Source organism: Chinchilla lanigera, unplaced genomic scaffold (assembly GCF_000276665.1).
Source record: "Chinchilla lanigera isolate Chin_1 unplaced genomic scaffold, ChiLan1.0 scaffold00096, whole genome shotgun sequence".
NCBI lineage: Eukaryota > Metazoa > Chordata > Mammalia > Rodentia > Chinchillidae > Chinchilla > Chinchilla lanigera.
In genome coordinates this window covers 4,781,475-4,804,610 of record NW_004955497.1, presented here as the reverse complement: position 1 = coordinate 4,804,610, position 23,136 = coordinate 4,781,475, and the positions used below count along the sequence as shown (strand labels likewise).

General features: G+C 34.7%; 1 protein-coding gene across 3 annotated transcripts in view; it reads right to left on the bottom strand.

Annotated features, from left to right (window-relative positions):
* Nup58 (nucleoporin 58kDa) overlaps positions 1 to 23,136 on the bottom strand; it is a 68,005-nt gene that overhangs the window by 25,710 nt on the left and 19,159 nt on the right. For 2 of the 3 annotated variants that reach the window (XM_005406331.2, XM_005406332.2), the window contains 10 exons: positions 22,942 to 22,966; positions 20,872 to 20,937; positions 20,400 to 20,574; positions 17,845 to 17,924; positions 15,286 to 15,404; positions 14,655 to 14,737; positions 12,451 to 12,652; positions 6,825 to 6,923; positions 5,166 to 5,261; positions 1,744 to 3,880 (listed from right to left, as the gene is read on the bottom strand). In XM_005406331.2, coding sequence (XP_005406388.1) covers positions 3,711 to 3,880; positions 5,166 to 5,261; positions 6,825 to 6,923; positions 12,451 to 12,652; positions 14,655 to 14,737; positions 15,286 to 15,404; positions 17,845 to 17,924; positions 20,400 to 20,574; positions 20,872 to 20,937; positions 22,942 to 22,966 — 1,115 coding nt within the window. In that variant the 3' untranslated portion in view covers positions 1,744 to 3,710. Of the gene's footprint in view, positions 1 to 1,743; positions 3,881 to 5,165; positions 5,262 to 6,824; positions 6,924 to 12,450; positions 12,653 to 14,654; positions 14,738 to 15,285; positions 15,405 to 17,844; positions 17,925 to 20,399; positions 20,575 to 20,871; positions 20,938 to 22,941; positions 22,967 to 23,136 lie in introns of those variants that run through there. The other variant, XM_005406333.2, reaches the window with a different exon arrangement.

Genomic DNA, 23,136 nt, shown 5'->3' with positions numbered 1-23,136 from the left:
ATTAGTCATTTGAGAAATGCAAATTAAAACAACATCGAGATTCCACCTTACCCAAGCAAGAATGGCTAGCATTAAGAAATCAACCAATAACCAATGCTGGTGAGGCTGAGGAGAAATAGGAACTCTTCACTATTGGTGGGAATGCAGACTGGTGAAACCACTGTGGAAATCAGTGGCAAAGCATAAAGAATTTGGAGATTTAGAAAACTAGGTCTAGAGGTCCCATTCAACCCAGCTATTCCCCTGGTGGGTATTTTCCCAGATCTAAAAACGTCATATCACAGCAATATCTGTTTACCTATGTTCATAGCAGCACAATTTGTAATTGCTAAATTGTGGAAGCAACCCAAATGTCCATCCACCAAGGACTGGATAAGAAAATTGTGGTACTTTTATATAATGGAATATTACTCAGCTACAAAGAAAGATAAACTCGAGGCCTTTACAGGTAAATGGTCACAACTAGAGACCATACTCATACGTGAAATAAATCAGACCTGCATGTGCAAGCACCGCATTGTCTCACTAGTGTAAAACCTGAAAGAGTTAAACTCAGAGGTATGATAGACATTGTGAAACGATAGGAAAACACTCAAGGGTAAAGGGCAACTGGGATGTGGGAAAAGAGAAGGGAAAGGAGAAATTTTGTATGTATGTACACTCAGGATAGTTAACATAGTTGTTCTACTGTCTATTTCTTTGCTGAAAGAAACTGTCAGTGAGTCCTTGATTGATCACTATTGCATGTCTCTGTTTTCATGAGAAACCACTTTGAAGGTATCAATATGTAATACAACAAGCATTGTTAATTTCCTACCACTTTGTTTGTAACTCCGTATTGTCTGTACTGATCTTTTGCTATTTTGTAAAAGGTTGTCTGTCTGTTGATGTTTTCATTTTTTAAAAAAAAAAAAGAGTGCCTACAAATCATTAAGGAAAAAATCTGGTGTGAAAAGCAAAGGCTGTAACATGTAAATCCCAATAATATGCAGCAAGTTTATGTCTACATATGTAAAAGTTCACCCTAACAAATACTCATTAGGATGGATAACCAGGGTTACAGAACGCTAGGAATTGAGTATGCATACACACTGGCAGGAGTGCTGGCTTACACAGCATTTTTGGAAGGCTCTCTGACAGATGCACTTCCACAGCAACTGTCTTCCAGGATCAAACACAAGCACAAAATGCCATGTGTGAGGACAAGCGCTGAGCCTTCTGCACAACTGACGCAGGGAGAACCACCTAACTGGCCAGCAACAGGAGAGTTAAGACTTGAGACAACCACACCCCGGATGACCTTGATCAACTATTAGCACCAAAAAAAGCAACTCGAGGAATATGGAGTCTTAACCCACTTGTTAAAGGAAGGATCTGAAAGATGACAAAAAATGAGAAAATGAAATATAAAAGGCAAAAGGAAAGACAGTATTTATACAAGTGTGTGGAAAAAATATATTTTTCAGAAAGTTTCAAGGATACACTACTAGTGAATACCCTAGGCAAGGGGCAGGATTGGGACAAGGAGTTGAAGGGGTCCTATACTCAACGTTCTTCTCTGTAACTAAAATGTTTAATGTTTTTGTAATGTTGAGAAAAGACAAAAACAAGTGACAAGAATTTACCATCTTGGGTTCTTTCATTTAAAAAAAAGAGGAAGATGTATAAACCAGTGAAAACACTAACCAACCAAAGAGAACGAGGACAATAAAATTAAATATCAAGAATAACTATTGACACCTATGAAGATTCAAAGCAACTGACACAATAAATTTTATTATTTCCATAATAGGCTCTAGACAAAATGAACACAATGGAGACAACACTTAAACTCATCACAAATTAACCTGTTACAAATTTCCAGTGGTTCAACATATTAAAGAGTAAAGCATATAAAGAAAAAAACCAAGAAATATATAAATATTCAGATTTTTGCAGCACAATGCAATGTCCTTTTTATAAAAAGTTTGCTAATTGCATTCTAACTCTGACAATGATACAAAAACACAAAATCAGACCTTTTTTCCTAACCTCTCCCATGACGTGGATCTGAAAATTACAGTATTAGAGAAATATGCAAGAATAGAACAAGTTTAGCGCTCAGAGACAAATAATTTTCCTTATTTTAATGCATAAAGGTGCAAATGTTTCCATTCAAAAAAAACTAATCACTGCAATATGCGGATAAATAAAACAGATTTGACAACACTTTTATAACCAAACCCAATTAATGATATACTAAAAATATATGTGTATACATATTTATATATGCAATACCTATTTTAGAAAAAAAGGTGCCTTGGTGAAAATGATTCTGAAAATAGTCACTGATGTACATTATGTACAAAACCTTCTGTATAAAAAATTAAACTGTTTTCAATGAAATTCCATGTTTACATCCCATCTGAAAACTGTACTTGAAAGATAGATAGGTCTAACTAATGGTTTCTCTGTGAAACTGTGACTAAGGCGCTCTTTTTCCTATATTCTCTTTTACCCACCTGTCATCACTAGTAGGAATACAAGTAAATATTACACAGATGCAACCTGACATGCCTATGCTGAACCTGGAGCTCTGTCTGTTCCCTATTACAACTGAGGAGAGTAGAGTTGCTACAAAGAATATTTTTCTTTCTTAAAATATACTGCTTCTCTATTCCAAGTTAAGCACTTACTTAAGACATTAAGAGGCTGAGAAGCCACTCCATTTGGTGTCAGTCAGTATCAATAGCCCTGTAAGAAAGAACTCTGTATTGGAATAGTTAGAAAAGTTTTCACTTAAAGTAATAGTGCATCCTTCACCTGCATAGAATCAATTTGGTTTAATAGCTCTTTGCCCCGGAACACCAGTCTGGAGTTCAAATATGTATGCTCCTGTAGGCCCATCTCAGATATGCAGAGATCTCACAGAAGCAGTATGAAAATACACAGGCTTATCAAGTTGTTACAAGTTGATGAGTCTTGTAGCATTCCTCATTTAGAGTAGCTGCTAAAGGTGAAGGCGGAAACAAAAACGGCAAAGACTGGGGCAACTGAGTTGGTCAAATATTTACACCAGTAACTGTTTAGTAAGTCTTTAAGCAAACAAATAAAATGAGAGGGTATATCTCTAGCTCATCATTCTATAAGCTGTGAGGATTTGAAAAACTGAATACCTTTAAAAAGGGGGAACCGTCTTGAGGCAAAAGTTGTAGGTCTGTAAATATATATTTTATATGCACACACAATTGTTTTATTCTGTATATATTTACATATATATTCACAAGATGCCCTGCAGTGTAGTTTAAAAGGCCTGCAACAAGGAACAAACTAATTCTAGGATGGGCCCTAGACTTCGTATATTTGTGTAAGAAACCAATGTGCATATATTCACATAATGTAAACTTTATGAACAAAGACTTTACTATTAACATTAGGTTAATAACAGGTTTTAGACTAATGGTTTTTTACTACTACCAATTAGTGATGTACTGTAATCACAACATTTGTTACATAGAGAATCAAAAATAAGAACAAAAGAACACCAGCCATATTTTAAATTCACAAGAAAAAAGATGTTCAGAATGGCAAACAAAGTTCAAATTCCAGAGTAGGGAAAAATATCAAAACTTTATAAATCTCCTGGGATGCAATCTGTTACTGCATCATTAGAAAAATAGGCTCATAGAATGATCAGTGCTGCTAAAGGTTCTCTCAAGACTCCACCATGTTTATCTTTTTCCTCTTTTGTTTCCAGCTGGAGGTTTCTTCAACTGAAGGAGTTGTCCTCCTGTCCCAAAACCTGCAGACGCAGGATTGGACACCCCAAATGTCAAACCCGCTGACGCCGTGATGCCAGGGTTGCTGAAGTTAAACCCAGACGTACTTGAGCTGCCAAACCCTTATGTTTAGGGGAGAAAATACTCGTATCAGAAGTGAGATCACATGCGCACACACACAAATTACATAAAAGCATGAGTGATCAATTTCTTTCTGAAAGAATAGCAAATATCTTAAGCGCTTGAATTTCTAACGTGGAATTTTATAGGACAATAATTCAGCAATTAGGTAGAACCCTCAAACACATAAGTTTAGCGATTCAGGCCAAAAGAGGTCTCAGCACACAGTAAATAAAATCTATAGAAAACACAAAGTTACCCGAAACGTTCCTATTCATTACATTCAAGCATCTTCCTCCTCAGCCCCACCAAAACTTTCTGGAAGAGAAACTTTCAGATTTGGAAATCTTAAATCCTCAGATTTAATCCTTAAACTTTCAGATTTGGAATCTTAACTCCTCCAAGAAAGCTTCAATTCACAATGTTAAGGACAATGAACACACCAAAGAGCAGTATGTATTCAAACTTAAATTTGTAACAGTCCTTGTATAATGAAGATGAAGCACTCTTACTGCCTAGTCAACTAATGTATTATTTATAGTTTTGATACCACTCACTACATTCTATATCTTTCTCTATTGGAATTGCTGATTTTAAACACTACTTAAATTCCCTATTAGCAGTCAAATGATCATACCTATTCCACAGATGAAAGAAAGATTAACCATCAATTATAAGACTGTAGTATTCTTAAAATCAGAAGGACTTAGAACTGAAGAACATTTGTTTGGAACAAAAGCAGGTCTCTTGAACAAATAATGATAAAAAGTGGATTAAACCTTTATCACAATGGTTTCATTTTTATAACACTGAATACAACCATGAAGTAAGTCACTTGGGCTCCAATTCATCTCCATTTAGTTTTAACAGAGGATATGATTATTACATAAAACTTAAGAAATCTATTAAAAAAATTTCACACCAGGAATGGTGGTGCACGCTGGTAATCCCAGCACTTGGGGAGGCTGAGGCAGGAGAATCACTGTGATTTTGAGGCCAGCCTGGGCTACATAGTGAGTTGAAGGCCAGGCTGAACTACATAGTGAGACACTGTCTCAAAAAGAAAAAAACAAAATTAAAAAAAAAACAACACGATACATCACACACTTGCCCTTAGCTTTTAAGAAATAAAGCTGTATAACCAGTTAGGCCTTGCATGCTCCATCCAGACAGCAGAAATTGATTCAGGGACCTTTTTAGATTACTGAAAATAACAACAGTTATCCTTTTAAATTAAATAACTTGCACCTTTAAATTTGCCTGGAATTCAGGCAGAAACACACAAACCTGCACTAAGACTTCCTGAGGGTTTATTTGTTGTTCCAAATCCAAATGTGGAGGCCCCTGTGGTGCTGGATCCAAAACCAGAGCTAGTTCCAAATCCTAGTGGAAGGGTAATAAGAGAAATATACAATGGAACATAAAACACAGGTTACAGGATGCTCGCAAGTAAAACTGAAAAGCATCAAAGGTACAATACACTGTTGAAAAACATGGCCTTATTAAGGAAATCTATTCCTGTGCATAAGACTGAGAAGAAACAGACTAATTCTGAAATAAACCACTTATTTGTAACTATTTAGCCTAAGTTTATGACCCATCAGTAAATTTTAAAGAATTAGGCCATAAAAATCAAGGTCATATTGATATTTTTCCCCTCAGATGTGTTAGAAATTTTACTGACCATTCAAATATGAGCTTAGAGTTTTAAATATATGTACTTGATGGGTACTTCATTTGAAAAAAAAAACAGACTAACTTCATAAATAAGCATAACATGCACAACAATGTAAACACTAAGATAATTTTACTCTGCTCTTTACCAAAACATTTTTCATCCAGAATCCTTACCCTAGGAAACTGTCACTATACAATAGTCCATCACTTAATGATTGATTAGTCCCTAACAGTAGATACCTGCCATACTACCATCAACGTTAACAGAGAGAAACTAGGAATGGGGATATCAGGTTTTCTCTCTTGATAATTTCACAACGTGAAGCATCACACAACGTTAATGAATATATTCTAAGTACTTGAAGACTAATTTCTCAGGTGTACTACACAAATAGTTCAAATTCTTTCCAGATTTTGCAATGACTTACCTAAAGTACTCAGATTAACAGTTATCACTACCTGTAACTCTAAGAAATATGATGGCAAACAATTATAGATCATGGAAATCAGGTTACCTGTCATGACTCCAGTAATTTCTAATGTAGAATAGAGTTTATATTAAATAATGGTAACAGCTTATAGGTCCTCCCTATTATATATACTTTAGTGGAAAAAGGAACTTTATTCATTATATTATAATGCACTTGCCAAAACACAAAGAACTTTCAATTAAACACCACCAAAAAATGATGGCTGCATTTGTATTTATCTGTTTTTGCAGATTTACCTAACTTATCAACCTAAAACTAAAATATGCTCAATTGCTCATGTATACAAGTATATATACATAGAATAAGCAAATATGCCAAAAGTTCTTAGAAACGGACAGAAGTCAAGATGTTTGATTTATAATAAATTCCTCATTTAAAGTGCTCATTTTCAAGGGCAAATATAAATAATGATTAGGAGATCAGCTGCAGATGGGATTCCCAAGTAATACTAAGACTAGTTTTTAAAAATTTAATTATAATTGAACTTATTAAAACTAAATAACTCTCAAATTCATGTCAGCATATTGATTTGAAACTATGAACATCCCTACCACTTAATTTTAATTTTTTTATATTTACTAATCACAGAAGTTGGAATGATTCTTTAAGTTCTAAATCTAATACTACAAAGCAATGATTATGTTTGGAGAATCATTTTTGCCAAATGGAACTTTAACTTCCAAAATAGCAGCAGATCCTCTTAGAAAACTTTTTACAGGCTAGTATCAATTCAAATGTATAAGAGTTTAATGCAATATTAGAAAAGTTAAAAGTGTACCTCCAAGGTTTGAAGAACCTAAGCCACTTGATTGCAAGCCAGTGCCAATACCTGAGCCGAATGGCGTTCCAAAACTAACTCCCAGAGATGGCTGTGGCCCTGGTATAAAAAAAAAAAAGAAAAAAGAAAAAAAATGGGAGGGGAAAACAAACAAATTTGCCTTACTCTTTCAAGAAAAAAGCTCCTTTATGAAATTATTTTAAAACTGAACAGTGATTACTTTTAACAAATCCCATTTGTTAAAACTTGTGTTTTCAAGATCTTTCTGACTTATTTGTCCCAAGTGAAATCCTATCTAAAATTTTTTAATTAACCTGCTCAGAATTATAAATTACAAGAGGCTTACCACAATGAAAGACATTAGTTTAATCTACTAAATAATTTGAAATCTTTAATGTATTATAAATTATAGTTCTTTTAGATTTACTTCTAGAATTATTTTAGAGCTTTCCACTTGTTTTCAGATAAAGCTACTTGGTGTAATCAGTAAAAGTTTTTATTTCTATTTATTTTTAAACAAACTCCTTAGTGTTAAGAGTCAAGTCTCAAGTGATCAAGAGACTGACACTAACATGAAAAAACTATCATGTTACTTCATAAAAATACCCAAAAAACAAGGCATTATTTTTTATATGTAAGTCATAACAATAAATAGATAAAAAACAAGACAATGTTTTATTTTATTAAATTTATTATTCATTTTAAAGCAAACCAATTACATAGTAACATGACAACTCCAACTTGTTCACAAAAAGTGACAACTGAGTTCTATGCTTCAGCTTTGCTACAGTACACCACTTATCACCTGATTAAATAAGATAGATAATGAACATTTACAAAGGCACCAGCTGTGTACCTTGACAGATCAATACATTCAAGATTTCAATTCAGAAGTTCCTTTCCAACATTTTGGAAAATGTACTCAGGTATAGAACGATTAGTCATCCTTTTCCCATTTGTTACTTTAAAGATTTTGGCTGAGTTTGTTTGGCAAGAATAGCATCAAACTTACTAGCCTCTCTTTTTTAACTACTACTTTTTTTAACTAAGAATACAAAAATCTAAAAATCTCTCCTTTGATAAGTTTATGAAAGTTACTCAATAAATTTCATAGTACAATCTTCAGTCTTGTCTTTTTCAAGCACAGTGATCAGTGCATCTCAAAGTTAAGGGAATGCCAACGTAGTATGCATACAAAATTTAAATTTTTAAAGAAATCGAAGTCTTCAAGTTGTCCAATGAAGAACGAGGTCTATTCCAAAGCTAGTGTAAAAAATAAAGCATTAAAAGAAACCAAAAATCTGAGAAACTACATTTTGCTATACAGGGACAGAAACTGGACTTCTCAAAAAGTTTCTATCCAGAAAATAAAGAGAAACAATTAATAGCAGCCAACGTTCTTACACTACTATAAAAAAATAAATTAAAAAATGACTCAAATTTTTACATCCAGTTTGAGATCAATTTGAGAATAATAAAATTGTCTAGTAACTCTTTTGTAAAATGTTACCATAGGAAAAAGAAACTAAGCGTATTATTTTATTCCTAACAAAAATAGTATGTAGAAAGCATATGTCCAGTTTCTTTAACATCGAGAGACTTCAGTGTCACGTGTTAATAGGAGGCACTGCTGGTGGAAGACCCTACAGAATAATGCACACCACAGCCCTCAGCCTTATAAGTCATAGGAGTTACGCTTTTTTGTTGTGTGTGGGCCTGTTTTGAAGAGCAATAAAACATAATTATCAAATCATCAATATTCAAGATAGCAAGAACTCATTTCTAACAATGACAAGACTTTCCATTGCACAACAGATACATGATACTTTTGAGTTTTGTACCTTCACACAAATTCTGAAGGCATCATCATTTATAAAACTAGTAAGCAAATGTATAACATTTTTTAATAGTAAAAACTCATGATAAATATCTCCCATGCCAAAGTATTAGTATTTATTACACTCTGGCTACCATTAGTTTCAATATTAGAAAGCAGAATCTAAACCCTTCAGGCAAAAGTTATGTAAACAGTACAAGTCTGCTTTGAAATCTGAAGTCATTCAATGAGAGGCTCTTAGTTTAATAAATAAAATCAAGTTAATAGCAATATATACCAACGACTGCCCAAAGTGAAATCTTCATGTAGAGTAACATTTTACAAAAATTACCATATGATATAGTCACCACAACAAAATCAGGCTTAGCACTGTAGTTCATATTTTCCAGAATAGACTCTACTTTCTTAGAAGTCAAACTGCATTCACAGGAGGACTAAAGTGCTAAAATTTTTTAATTTTACAGGATCATTAAAAATACCTAGTGTACTTAGTATAGTAATTCCTAAACTGTCTTTTAAAATAATTTTTCTTTAAAACCCAAAAATGCCTTTTCCCCAGTTTGAAAAATTTTATTTATAACTGATTTAATGGGGAATGTTCCTTTGGTTATTAAATACAACAAAAGCACAAAAGCACAAGAAACTAAACGAAATACTTAGTTTTCTATTTAACACTATACCTCAAATGTCCAAACCTTCACTAAAAGCTAGAAAGTAGCTAACAAATGACCTAACAAATGTGTCATCACTCCTTAAAAACAGCAGCTGAATCATGTGAGAAAGTTATGTAAACATCAAGAACTTTTAAAAGGTCAAAACGTAACAGCAAAATCCAGCATTCCTATACACTGATGCTCACTACATACATAAATAGCCTGCTGGTTTTTCAATTCCCCTCAGCCTTCAGAACAACCAACTATAAATCACACATGCCTAAGCCCTATTGTATTTTTTTCCATTAAAAAAGAATTGGGGACTAAGGGTATAGCTATGTTGTAGACTGTGCACTTAGCATGTACTAGGCCCTGGGTTCAATCCCCAGCACAAACATACAACACACACACACAAAGAGGATCAGTAAGTCATTTAGGGCCATCCTCCACCTCTAGACAGATAAGGAAGAAAGCAACCTTCAGAACGCAGCCGTCTAAGGAAAGCTAATGAAATGGCCACAGCTGGTGCACACGTGCCATCGCAGCGCTCTGTGGCTTAGGCAGAGCAGCCACACACTGGAGGCCGGCCTGGGACACATAATGACCTCAGGGCCAGCCTAGACTATACAGTGCGGTACTATCGCAAAAAAGGCAGAAACAAGAAAAAAGAGTTTAAAGTCCTTAGCTCTGTGCCCATATTAACTTACATTCATAAATCAAGAAGTCTATATGCAAATAAAACTAAAAACCCTCTGGTACCTCAACTCATACAGATCAACAGCGATGTATAAAAACAGTACACGAGCTTGACCGAGCTTTCTTGAGATGGTCTAAAATTTGTAATTGGCACTTAAAGGATTTCATAAATGTTATACAGCATACGGAATAACTTGGGTACAAAATAAATTACAGACATTACTAAATGGGCTGTAAGTCATTATTTATGTACCTAACAACCTCATAAACCTCACAATCTTAGTGACATGACTAATGACTAAAGTGACCAGCATCTGAATGGGAAGGCATAAAGGAATGGACTACAGAGTCTGGGAGACCTTGGGAGAGACAGAGAGGAAAAGAGAAGCCTAATGCAAGACTGTTATCACTATTATTTAAGTTCTCAGCTTTAAAAATTCATACAACTCAAAGCAAAAACACTGTAAAAGACTGTTTAGATCGATACATTCTAATTTCTGCCATCTAATTAGAAAGCCCTTATGTAGACTCCAAAATTACAAGAACACTGAGAGTAGTATATGTCCCCTGACAAAAAATGCCTAGTAAAAGTTACAGACAAAGCACGTGAGCAAAAGATTCCTAGGACGATTACTGCAGATTAAGCTAATATTCTCTCCTACCACAGACAGCAAAGACCCAATATCATCTACTTTGCATCCCTTAAACCTAGCACACAGTAGGCACTCATAGAATGAACATGTATCTTCATAGGTCCATAGCCCAAAATGAATGAGTGAAAACCTATGAAATTCTTAAGATCAAAAAATTTACATTAAGCTAAAAACAAAAGGAGGGCTGGGGATATAGCTCAGTGGCACAGTGCCTGCCTGGCAAGTGTGAGGTCATGAGTTCGATTCTTGGTACCAAAAAAAGCAAAACAAAACAAAACCTTGACAGATTTTTGCTTCAAGTTTAATTATTCACCACAGAATATTTTCATTTACAGCATGACATTTAGTTAAGTGACTTTTCTCAAGGTTTTAGTGGAAATCAATTATATTTAACAAACAGTTAACACTTAACCCAACCCAAACTTTAGGATCTATTTTAGGATTAATCTAGCTCTAAAAGGTAAACTGGTAGGATGGTTAGCTTGATTAGCTGGTTAAATAATCATGACAACTGATGATCAGGATTATGGGACTGGTTCTTCAAAGTAATCAACCCTATAATGCCTTCCCCTTTACAACTTGAGAATTTAATCCTACACCCCAGTCAGCTAGAGCTCTCGGACAGCACTCATGTGGGGAGCCACTATTCACATGGGTCCAGCCACAGAAGGTGGAAGACCCGGCATAAAGCCATCATCAGTCCTTCAGACGGCAGGTCAATTCTGTCATCTCCAAACATGAAGAACAACGCTTCAAACTGCCAACGGCGACCAAAGAATGCTTCTCCAATACAGGGCAGCATGAATGCAACCCAAATATGTTGGGTTTTTGTTTTGTTTTTTGAAACTTTTTACTTTTTGTATTATACTTTGCTAGTGGACTATATGGAATTCTCAGAAAGACACATGCTATAGAATAAACAAGCTTCACTCAAATTTATAAATGATTCATGGAAAAAAAAAAATCAATATCCATAAAGACTGTTTTTCTATGTTAACTTCAAGCCTGACAAGAGACTGCAGGAGTAAGAAGATATCTAAAAACCTCCAAAAGACCAAACAGAACATTTAGAACTAGGCCACAAAAATGTTTCTCTGATTGGAAGTGGAATTAAACCAAGAACAAAAGGACCTGCCTTCCAGTATCTCACTATTTTCATATGAACTTCCCCAGTTCCTACTTAATGTGCAATACACACTTCAAAGTATCTTCTTCCTGCTCTTGCTACTGTTCATTTTAAAAAGGTACAAATACTCCAGCGTGTATCTTAAAAATTGGTTTACAAGGCCCACACTGTTTCCAAAGTACACACAAAGAAACCTACTGATTCTCAGTACATCTGCAATCAGTAAGAACACTCATCCTGAAGGCGGTTATTCTGCAATCACTGTGTGTGAGGAAAATGACAGTGCACCACTTATCAGTATTAAGTGGGTGGGGGGAGGGTCTCTGGCCTTAAACAATAAATGACACAATCACAATTTCAGAATCTAATGTTATTTTTAAATGTAATTCAGTAGTGAAACACCATGTCTAAGGGGTACTAGCGCAATACAGCAAATAACATTAAGTAAATTCACAATATTCAGTATCTGATGTATAATTATTGCTAGACTACCCTGCATTTGTCAGGTGTGTTAGTAATTGTGTCCATCACAATTTTTATATTGTACTGGAACAGCTATTCATAGAAATTTCCTCAGTGCTCACACAAAAGGAAGACTTATAAAAACGCTCATAAATGCTCTGCATTTGAACAATAAGCTATAACTTGAATGCATTCAGACCTGTAGCAGGCTGTTGCTGCTGTGTAAGGGTTGCAGCCATGGCAATGGCGGCTGCGTTTGGCATGGTGCTGAAGGGCGTGGGCCCAGTGGTAACTCTGGGTGTATTCTGCCACTTCTTAGCTTCTGCCCGCCTGGCCTCAAACACATCTACGGCATCTCCCAAGAACATTTTCCTGTAGCCAAGGTACTGTTCTTTGAGCACCTGAAGAAATAGGGAGAAAAAGTTATCCAAGTTCCATTTTGACTAAATCTGTAAATGAATGTAACTATGAAATAAATCATCAATGATCAGACACTGCCAATGTTATACATTTTAGCTAATCTAAAAATTAAGAATATTAGTAATGTACGTTGATGTGCAAAGTGATGAGTTTAAGAGTTCTCTCACTCCGTTGAATATTTAATTCTCTACTTTTGCTATATAGCTTTACAATGTGTGGCCTAAAAATTTTGGCTCTGTGAAGCTGTTTAGACTCGCCTAAACTAAGTCTGAGGCCAGCTGAGTAATATTTAAATAAGTACTATAGTTTTTCACGAAAATTTTCCTTCAAATACCCAACCTTCACATAAACTTAAAAAGCCAGCACTACACATACACTTTAGTACATTTCTTTAAGAAAGCTCAAATAAACACATGCTAAAGATGCCACAACTCACACAAAGAGAGGTGCAAGGGTATATGGAAGGCTTCTACTTTACTGTTATATGATTAGACGGTGAAGTTGTAAACCCAGCCCCTTACTGATTCCAAAAATTTGAGTTTATAACCCCAGAGTAAGAAAAATTACCAAATTACCTGGTGTGAATACACTCTGACAAAGGCCTTTAAAAGGAATGATTTTATTTCATATCAGTTCTTAAGTATTTTCATTAAATATTTAATTGTCTAATTTAGATAAGTTTTATATTATTTTTGGAAAAAGCAGGATTCTCATATTTATTACTTTTGTTGTTGTTGTTGTTTGTTTGTTTGTTTTTGTTTTTTTCCGGTACCGGGAATGGAACTCACGACCTTGCACTTGCCAGGCAAGTGCTGTGCCGCTGAGTTAAATCCCCAGCCCCCTTTATTACTTTTCTTAACAGAAATAATTTTCATAATTTGCTCAAACAGCAGAGACACAGACATTTTTCTGTTATAGTTTCAAGATATTCATCCTTTTGTGTGGATATCCATACTTAATGCTCAAGTTCCAAACTTTGCTACCTTTTTAATGGACTAAAGTGAACGTGCTAAGAACTGAAAATTGGGGAAAATATGAAGTCAGAAATAGGGAATGTGACGTAAGAAAAACAAACCTCATTATGGATCTCCCCTAAACCCATCATTCCTTCTCCTGTGTGTATTCCCATACAAAGTATGACACTGGTATCTCAAAAACTGTAAACCTACTTTAGGTAATGAAATAAAGACCGTTTTACGACTTGATAAAGCTGATACTAGCTATTATATATTAATTCCTGGCTGGATAAGGTAGTTAAATCTGTTTCAACAGATTGATGAAAAGACAGGAAGAAAAAACACCTCCGAAAAACAGAAACAAAGCCGGGTATGGTGGCTCACATCTGTAACTCAGCACTTGGGAGGCTGAGGCAGTAGACTGCCATGAGTTCAAGGCCAGACTGAACTACACAGCAAGACTGTCTCAAAAAAATTTGTATGTAATTTTTAATTCAGTTATAGTTATTGGTTAGTTGGAAAAATTACTTATATTTAACATCTCACTTGCATATAAATTCTAAAACTAATATATGAGGATCAAAATATTCAATGATAAATTATTTTATTTAAATTAAAATGTAATAAACACAAAAGGAGAAGTGTTATAATCAAGCTTCCTACTGCAGTAACCCAAATTTAAGACACACAAAGTTAAGTCAGTATCCAAAACATTTTGCTACTAAGAATATTTCTTTTCTGTACTACTATTTAGAGATGGAAACAACCTAAATGCTCAACTGAGGATGTGAGGTTAAACAATCAATGGGAAAAAACAAAAACAAAACCAGACCATAAAAGCCACTTAGAGCTTTTTAAAAATAGATTTTACCAATATTTGTATAGCGGCATGACTATAGTAGTCTTAGTCGTTTCCCTTATATGTAACTTGACCTATTTGTGTAATAAACAAGGCCACTTGTATTTCCAAATACACAAATACTTGGGTCTATATATCCAGATAGATGAACTGGCCATGAAAACTTACCTTTACATTTTCATGAATAGACTGAAGCTGTGCAGCTAAAGCTACAAATGTTTGATATATTTTCTGCATAGCCATTGACAAATCTATAAAAGAAAATTGTATTATCACACAAATACATTACAGTCAATTTTATTTTTCTATTATTCAAGTCCAATTTTGGGTATGGTTAATGTGTAAGAGAGAAAAACAACAATTACAAAAAAATTTCCAGCAATGCTTCTATGGCCAGTTAGAGAAGACAGCAGACTGAAAAGACTGAAAGAAAACCTGCATTAGTAATCTCAGAAGGGGGAAGGCCTAGGATTTCTACCCTTGTTACCACCGTAACTCCTTAATAAAACATTTTATATTTACAAGAAGTAAAGATCTGGGGCTGGGGATTTAGCTCAGCGGCAAAGCGCCTGCCTGGCAAGCGCAAGGTCGTGAGTTCGGTTCTCGGTACCGGAGAAAAACCAAAAAAAAAAAAAAAAAAAAGTAAAGATCTAATCAAAGACTTTTAAGGAAATTTTCTTAAAGCAATTTAAGACAACTTATTATATGAAGTTGTACACCACTACATAATCATAGTTTAATCTCTCTTACCAATAAAATAATAGTACCAATCAAAAATTAATCATTGTAAGCATGTTACCTTGAGGAGTTATATGTGAATTATTTGCTTGAGTGGCAAGATGGTTTTCTAGTTCTTCAATCTGCTGTCTGTACTGTTGAAGCTGTACCTCAAACTGCTGAACCAAGATTCTGAAATAGCTAGAAAAACATCAAAAAAGATCAAATCTTAAAAATATTCCAAATACCAAATAAATAAATGTCCTCTCTTGAGTAGAGCATTTAAATTAGTTTGAGCATTTCACAGATACTATCACTGAAACAAAAACTGAAACACTGTAAATCATCAAGGTATCACTATTCCGATCATGGAAGACAAATCCAAAGTAAGACTAGTCCACAAATAACAAAATTAAGTAACAAGGTCGTCCAAGTCAAGGGAAGACTGAATATTATAGATAGGAATAGACTAAAGAGAGATCCACAAGTAAGTGCAATCCAGGAAGATTTTGGAACAACAAAGAACAACAACAACAACACATATTGGTGAAAAATAAATCAGTAAAATTCCAGTACATTTTGTGGAGTAATATTGTACCAGTGCTAGTTTCCTACTGTTGATAATTACACTACTGATTTATGATTATCAGGAAATTCTTTGTACTATTTTTTTAAAGTTTCCTGTAAGTTTAAAGTAAGTTTGAAATAAAAATTTAATTAAAAACTAAACTGCCAGCCAGATTTTATAACTAAGTACCTACCGTTCTCACAGTAACAAAAGGAACCTATAAACACTTTTCTTTAAGATATGGGCAACTGTGAAAGCTCTTGCAAAATGAGCCCTCCTGACAGTGTGAAGAACAAGACAGAGGGATAAATTATTAGACAAAGTCCATTAAAGAAACACGGGGGGGGGGATGGGGGGGGCCGCACAGGGTAATGCTAATTTGAAGAAGGTTAACAGGATTATCATTGTCATTGATTTTCTGATTTTGGTAATTATACTACTATGTAAGAGTCTACCTTTCTTTTTAAAAATTACATATTAATGTACTTAGGCATACTGTGCACTATGTCTGCAAATAATTGAAACTGTTCAGGTGGAAAAAGACATGCATATATATATATGTGTATATATATATAAAAGAGAATGAGGAAAAAAAGAAATACAGTAAAAAGTTTTTTTTTTTTTTTTTTTTTGGTTTTTCCCGGTACCGGGAACCGAACTCAGGACCTTGCGCTTGCCAGGCAGGCGCTTTGCCACTGAGCTAAATCTCCAGCCCCAGTAAAAATACTAATATGTAAGGGATCTGATGAAAAGCATACAAAATAATTTTTATTTTATTCATGAAACTTTTCAAGTCTGAAATTACATCTAACAAAAAGTTAAAAGGAAAAAAGAGAAGAATCAGGAGTCAAATGGACCTCTACCACTTATAACTCACCCCCTGGATGCTTCTGGATCTCTATCACTAAAACCAGAGGAACAACAGCTATGGGGAAGTTGTAAAAAATATGAGGTAAAGTACAGAGTGCTGAGTATACTGTGTAGAAAACAGTAAGCACTTGGAATGTGTCAGCTATTACCATTCCATCAACATGAAAGGATATAAAAATAAAAATAGCTGAGTGTGGCGGCACATGCCTATAAATCCAGCACTAAAGCAGGAGGATCACCATGAGTTCAAGGCTAGCCTGAACTACAGAGTGAAACCCTTATCTCAGAAAAACAAACAAAAGACAAAATGTATAACAGATACACAGAAAGTAGATGGATATACAAGCTGAGTGATGCAGTGGTAAACAGGTTTTCTCTTTTACTTATCTCCATTTTCTAATTTTTCTTCCTGAAGATGTATTACCTATGTAAATAAAGCTGTGTGGTGGTGCACGCCTGTAACCTTACCACTCAGGAGAGCCAAGGCAAGAGGATGTTCAAGGCTCAAGAGTAGTGGGGGCTACTGCTAGGCACTATCTCAAAAACCAAACGAACAAAAAGCTATGCAAACAACTGAAAGGGTTAAACTGTATTTGGTATGCCTGAAGGATGGAACTAATACAACAGCATTAATCTGAAAGCTTTAATGGGTAAAAATTATATTTCCATTATATGAAACATTTTTTAGGAACAAACCCTGTAAGTAACAGTTAAGTGTAACTGTTAACAGTGGTTCAAAGTTCAGCTCTTGGCTATTGACTCTGGTAAAATGGGGATAACAAACTACCAACTTGAGGTTATTAGAAATAAATTTAAAAATCCACATAAACTGTTAACCCTGCCTTTCCATACAGTAATTAAAAATTCTTAGCTTATATATTATTGTTATCATTCTGCTTTCTTTTCAAATTCTGGGACAGAACTTTTTTGTGTGTGTCTTTTTGAGACAGGTTCTTACTATGCAGTTCAGTCTGGCTTGAATTCACTAAGTAGCCCCAGGCTGGCCTCAAACTGGTAGCGATCCTCCTGACTCAGCCTCCTGCGTGCTTGGATTATAGGCCTGCATCACCACGCCTGGTCTGGGGATAGAACTTGGAACTTCACACATGCTAGGCAAGTATTTTCCCTCTGAGCTACATTTCTAGCTCCTGTTTGGTAATCTTAAAATGAGATATATTTGTTTCTAAAAATCCAATAACTTACTCAGCAGGAGCTGCATTCTCATGCTGGAGTCCAGGAGGTGTTTTCTGGGTTCTCAAAGCTATTTCAGCATTCTTTAACTCCTAAAGTAGCAGAAATTTGAAAAAACAAAAAACAGGTCAGCATATATCAAAAATACCAACTATCTCTGGACTGACATTTTGAACAATACCGGTACAACTCTACGCAGTAGTAACACAGTATGGATAAAGCTGCATTTTTACAAGTCTCTAAAACTTCTTTCAAGACAAACTAAACTTTTAACAAACTCTATGACACAATTATACTGAGTGATTTTGATATACTGATATACTGAACAGTTGATATATTTTAAGAAACTATAGATTTCTTTAAAATTTACAAAATTAATTCATCCACAATAGAAAGAGTAAGCTATGTAAAAATCTTTAATACAAAGACAGAAAACACTGCCTTCTAGATTCCTCAATGCCATGTCCACCTTCTCCTCGACCGTTCTTCACACCTCGTACTCTCGCCTACCAATCACATCCCACATTTCTGTAACCTCACTGCTCTTTCACCACTCGGTACCCCTTGTCTTTTTAAAAGGCAAGCAGACACATTTAAACTGGTGCTGGCACCCACTTCCAGCGCTCACTGTGTGCCACACACTCTGCTGAAGGCTTTGCCTTTGTACTATCATGATCACCCCTCTCTAATAACCTTGTAATACAGTAATGTTTCACTTTTTACATTTAAAAGAATGGAGTTACGAGACATAACTTTGCCCACTGTCACAGTGCTAGGAGACCCAAGACCCGAACGGAGGCAGCCCAGTTCTTTTAGAGCATACACACTGAACCACTCCTGTACTGCCTTCTAGATTCCTCAATGCTGTCTACTTTTCTCAATGGTTCTTCATGACTAGTAACCTAGTCTACCAATTCACATTCCACATTCCTATCATCTCACTGCTTATGCAACCACTAAGTATCCCTTGTTTTCAGAAAACAGTACTTTAACTTCACATGCCCTGCAGCCTACTTCCCTGACTAACACATTCCCACCTGCTTGAACCACAGGTGGTACGTGCACAACTGTCCCATTGGGCAGGCTGTACCACTGGTGGTACAAATGGATCTAATCACTTTTATTGGTCCTTTTACTAATAAAATTAATGAAGAGCATGCATATTCAACTGGTAGTTCAAGACACCCACCAGCAAAACATGAATTATGGCTCGTGAACATGTTAAACCGTCAAGCTGTAACTGTAAGTCTGTAACTGTCGTTTGCTTTGAGTTTGAGGCCACCCTAGGCTACAAGGTAAGTTCAAGGCCAGTGTGAACTACATGGCAAGATCCTGTCTCAAAAAATCAATCAATCAATTTTTTATTTCATTTGCCCTCCACTGATTTTTATCTATAAAAGATAATTAACAAATTTGCTACATAATAAAGACTCCACACATTATTTGTGAATGGAATAATCTAATTTTAGTTACAACGGGTCCCATTATAGTGACTGTTTCTCAAGTTTAACTCCATCATTTTGTAATTATCATTTATTTATAATTTATTTTACATATGAAATTTATAAATCCATGTAATGTTTAGTTGGAGCCTATTCTCCTATGTAAAGGATAACTATATTTTCCTTCACTTAGAAAGTACCTATCTGATAAAAACAGAAAAAGTGGGAAGGAAACAAGGAGGATATTCATATTTAACCAGAGAAATTTTAAGAGACCACAGAATACTCTCCAATAGTTGACAGAAAGATACATATAAGTGTCTTTAAAATTCTTAGTTAAAATACTTCCACTTCACTTATGATGAAGAGAACAGCACTCCGATAAGTCCACGGTAAAAAAGGTTATTACACCAAATTTATTAACAGACCAATTTTAGAGAAAGGTGTCTATACTGTTGTGATGAGATCAAGTGTATTTCCTAATTACAAAGTATAAAATGCAAGTAAATCATTTATCATCATTTTCCCTCCTCAATGTAGAAAAGAGCTATGTATTATATTCAATTTATATTATACATTATGCCAGAGGGAGGAAAATAAGTAGGTATGAGCAACAGAGGATACTAACTAAAATCTTACCCAAGACCCTCAAGCCATCAAATTTAATACCTACAAAGCATCTAATTTCTATTTAATAACAGACAGGTTACAAAATATTTTCTGGCTAGGTATCTCTCCTCATATAAAAGATCAATTTAGTTAGTAGGTATCTTTATGAAACTAGTTAAGGCATAAACTCTAAAATTGGATGATCAGGGTCTGAATTCAGAATTTTCATATTAACAAAGTCCTCTGCCTGCTTTCTTATTTATGTAATGAGGATAAGAGTCCTTATCTCAAAGGTCTGTCACGAAAACTAAACGAGGCAGTAAGAAATGGCTCAGAACATTGTCTTATAGGTAATAAACATTCATTAAAAACTAAGAACTATTATTGTGGCAATTTAAAAATATACGAAGTATATTCTTACGGTATGCTGGTATCAAATTTTATAATTACATAAATTTCTATTTCCAATTTAGAAGAAAATCCTCTCCTGTGGCAAATGGCTGTAAGTCAGTTTACCTGAGCAGTTTCTATTTTCAATTTGTCAATATTGAGAGTGTTTCTTTGTAACCCACTGGCAGCCAGTGACAGAAGCTGTTTCAGAGCTTTGATATCTTCTTGTACTTTAAGCATTGCTTTTGAAGACATTCTGCTAATTTCTTCTTGAACTTGTTTTTGCTCCTTCACAAATTTCCTATAAAAAACAAAACTGACTTAAAAAAAAATACTTTTCTTTCTTCCACAGAAAAAAAGCACATTTAAAATACTTTAGCCAGAGTCTAAGTATTCTAAGACATAATCTAAAGCAGCATTTATTAATTCACATTTTAAAAGAATGAAAGCCACAGAATTTTAATTCCTATTTTGTTGCTTTCTGATTTTTGAAAGTATTAAAATTTTAACCAGTTAAAATGTTTAGAAGAGATGTTCCTCCTACAATGTATTCTAGAATTCTTCAAGTACTAGTTATCTAATTATATTTGATACTTACTGAAGGTTTTCCACATCCTGGCAAATGACAGGAGGTAGATTTTCATCTTTCAGGGCTTTACTATCCCTAAGAAAAAAGCCACAAGTGTATTAATACCACTAGATATATAAAAATTGACAACTCAGTTTTATTAGAGTATATATTATATCAGAAAAATACAACAAATATTCCTAATTTAGGTTCACTAGGTGATTTCAAATTTCTTTATAATGAAAAATAAATTTCTTTACCTATAAAACAATTTTAGCATTTATTTGACATCAAAATTTCTGATGTAAGAGTGGCATTTATTATAAATATACTGACATGCATTTCAACTAAATGTCTAAGAAAAAAATCAGAACAATATAGATGAGATCTTCAATTAAGTTTTCCTTAGGTTCAAAGATTCTGACATTTTCTTTGGTTCAAAAATATTAGCATTTACAGACATTTCTCATGTAAGGACTGAGTTCCATTCCTGTGACTAGGTTATTAAATGAATCAGCTGGCAAATGAGGAATTTTACATAAAATGTACACTGGTAATATACATGTACATGTACATCATAATATTGAGAACAAAGACTCCAACTTGATCACTTTGCTTTTATTTGCGTAACTCTTACAGGCAGTACTACACTGTCTAACAGAACACAAAACAACAGCACTGTACAGTACAGTCCGCAAAAATTACAGCACTGTACGTACTGAAGAAGCCACCATAGGCCACACTGCTGCTCACGCTCCGTCATCCCAAGTCCAAGTGCAGGTCATGGTGGAGCCTAAGTGGGAACACTGGTTAAAAGGCTGGGTTGTTCACGACAAATGCCTATACTAAAGTCTGTAAAATCTGTGTGATCATCAAAATATTTTATTATTTTGTAACTTTAATTTGTTCTTCAACATACATGGGAATGGGAAAACGTGACTGAGAGATGCCATTAAGAGAATCACAAATTCATTAACAGGGATAACGAAAATTCGCCTGCTATAATGTAATTAAGGGTTCGAGGCAAACTCTAGACAGACACCTCAGTCTCTCTCAGCTTCTTCATTTAAACTTTTAAAGTCATGGGGTTTCAGATTAGGGATGATCAACTTGTAAATTCTATTATTAAAAATTCTCAAATCTAAAAACTCCACATTTTGATATACTTTTTGTGTTCCATGCATTTTGCATGAGATGTAATCTAAAATAAACTAAAATATACATAAGATGCTTGTGAGGATTCAACTTGACCATTTATTTACAAGCTTTAATGTAAAACAAATTAGATGAGAAAATATAATTGATAACAAAAATATAAAAATAATGATCATCTTCATGCCTGTATATGATGTCTTAGAAGCTACCGTCTTCACTGAAGACATCAGGAATCAAAACCACACTGGCATGATTATATATATACACACACATGTACACACTCTAAGGGGTGCAGGAATAACTCGGTGGTAGAGCTCATGTTTAACATACACAGGGGCTCTTGCTTTAATCCGTAGTACCTCCCCACAACAACATACTGTATTTTGTACTTATCTGTATCATTTGGAGAAATGCCAATCATCTTTCTAGAAACAGGAAGATAAAATCTTAATGCCTAAAAATTAAGATTTGACCTTTCATATCTTTCTAAAACATGTGTTCATTTTATTTTTAATAACCATTGGTGCATTTTTTTGCTAAATGTGTACTTGGTTATATTTACTTTTCTTTCTTTTTTTTCAGACAGGATCTAGCTCTGTAGTTCAGGCTGGCCTCAAAGTCATGGCAGTCCTCTTGCCTCAGCCTCCCAAGTGCTGGGATTACAAGTGTGCTTCAACATGCCTGGCATTTCTATTTACTTCTAACTATAACATCTGCCTACAATTTAATACATAAAACTCCTTACTAAAATATATTAAATTTTAGCCGGGTGTGGTGGCGTATGCCTACAATCCTGGCACTCGGGAGGATGAGGCAGGAGGATCACTGCAAGTTCAAGGCCAGCCTGGGCTACAAAATGAGCTCAAGGCCAGTCTGAACTGCACAGCGAGACCGTGTCTCAAAAAGACAAAAAATAAAATAAAATATATTAAATTTTATACTTACTCTGGTCTTGTTCCTGTTTTATCACCTAGAAAATTTAAGAACCTTCATGAATAGGTAATTTAACAATGTATTCTAAGTGTGTTTTAATATAAATATAAATGAAAGCAATTCTTAGCTTGCCTCTTAACACTGTGCAATTGTCCTGACGTCATGAACTCAAAACACAGCAAAACCAGACATGTGTACACATAAGTA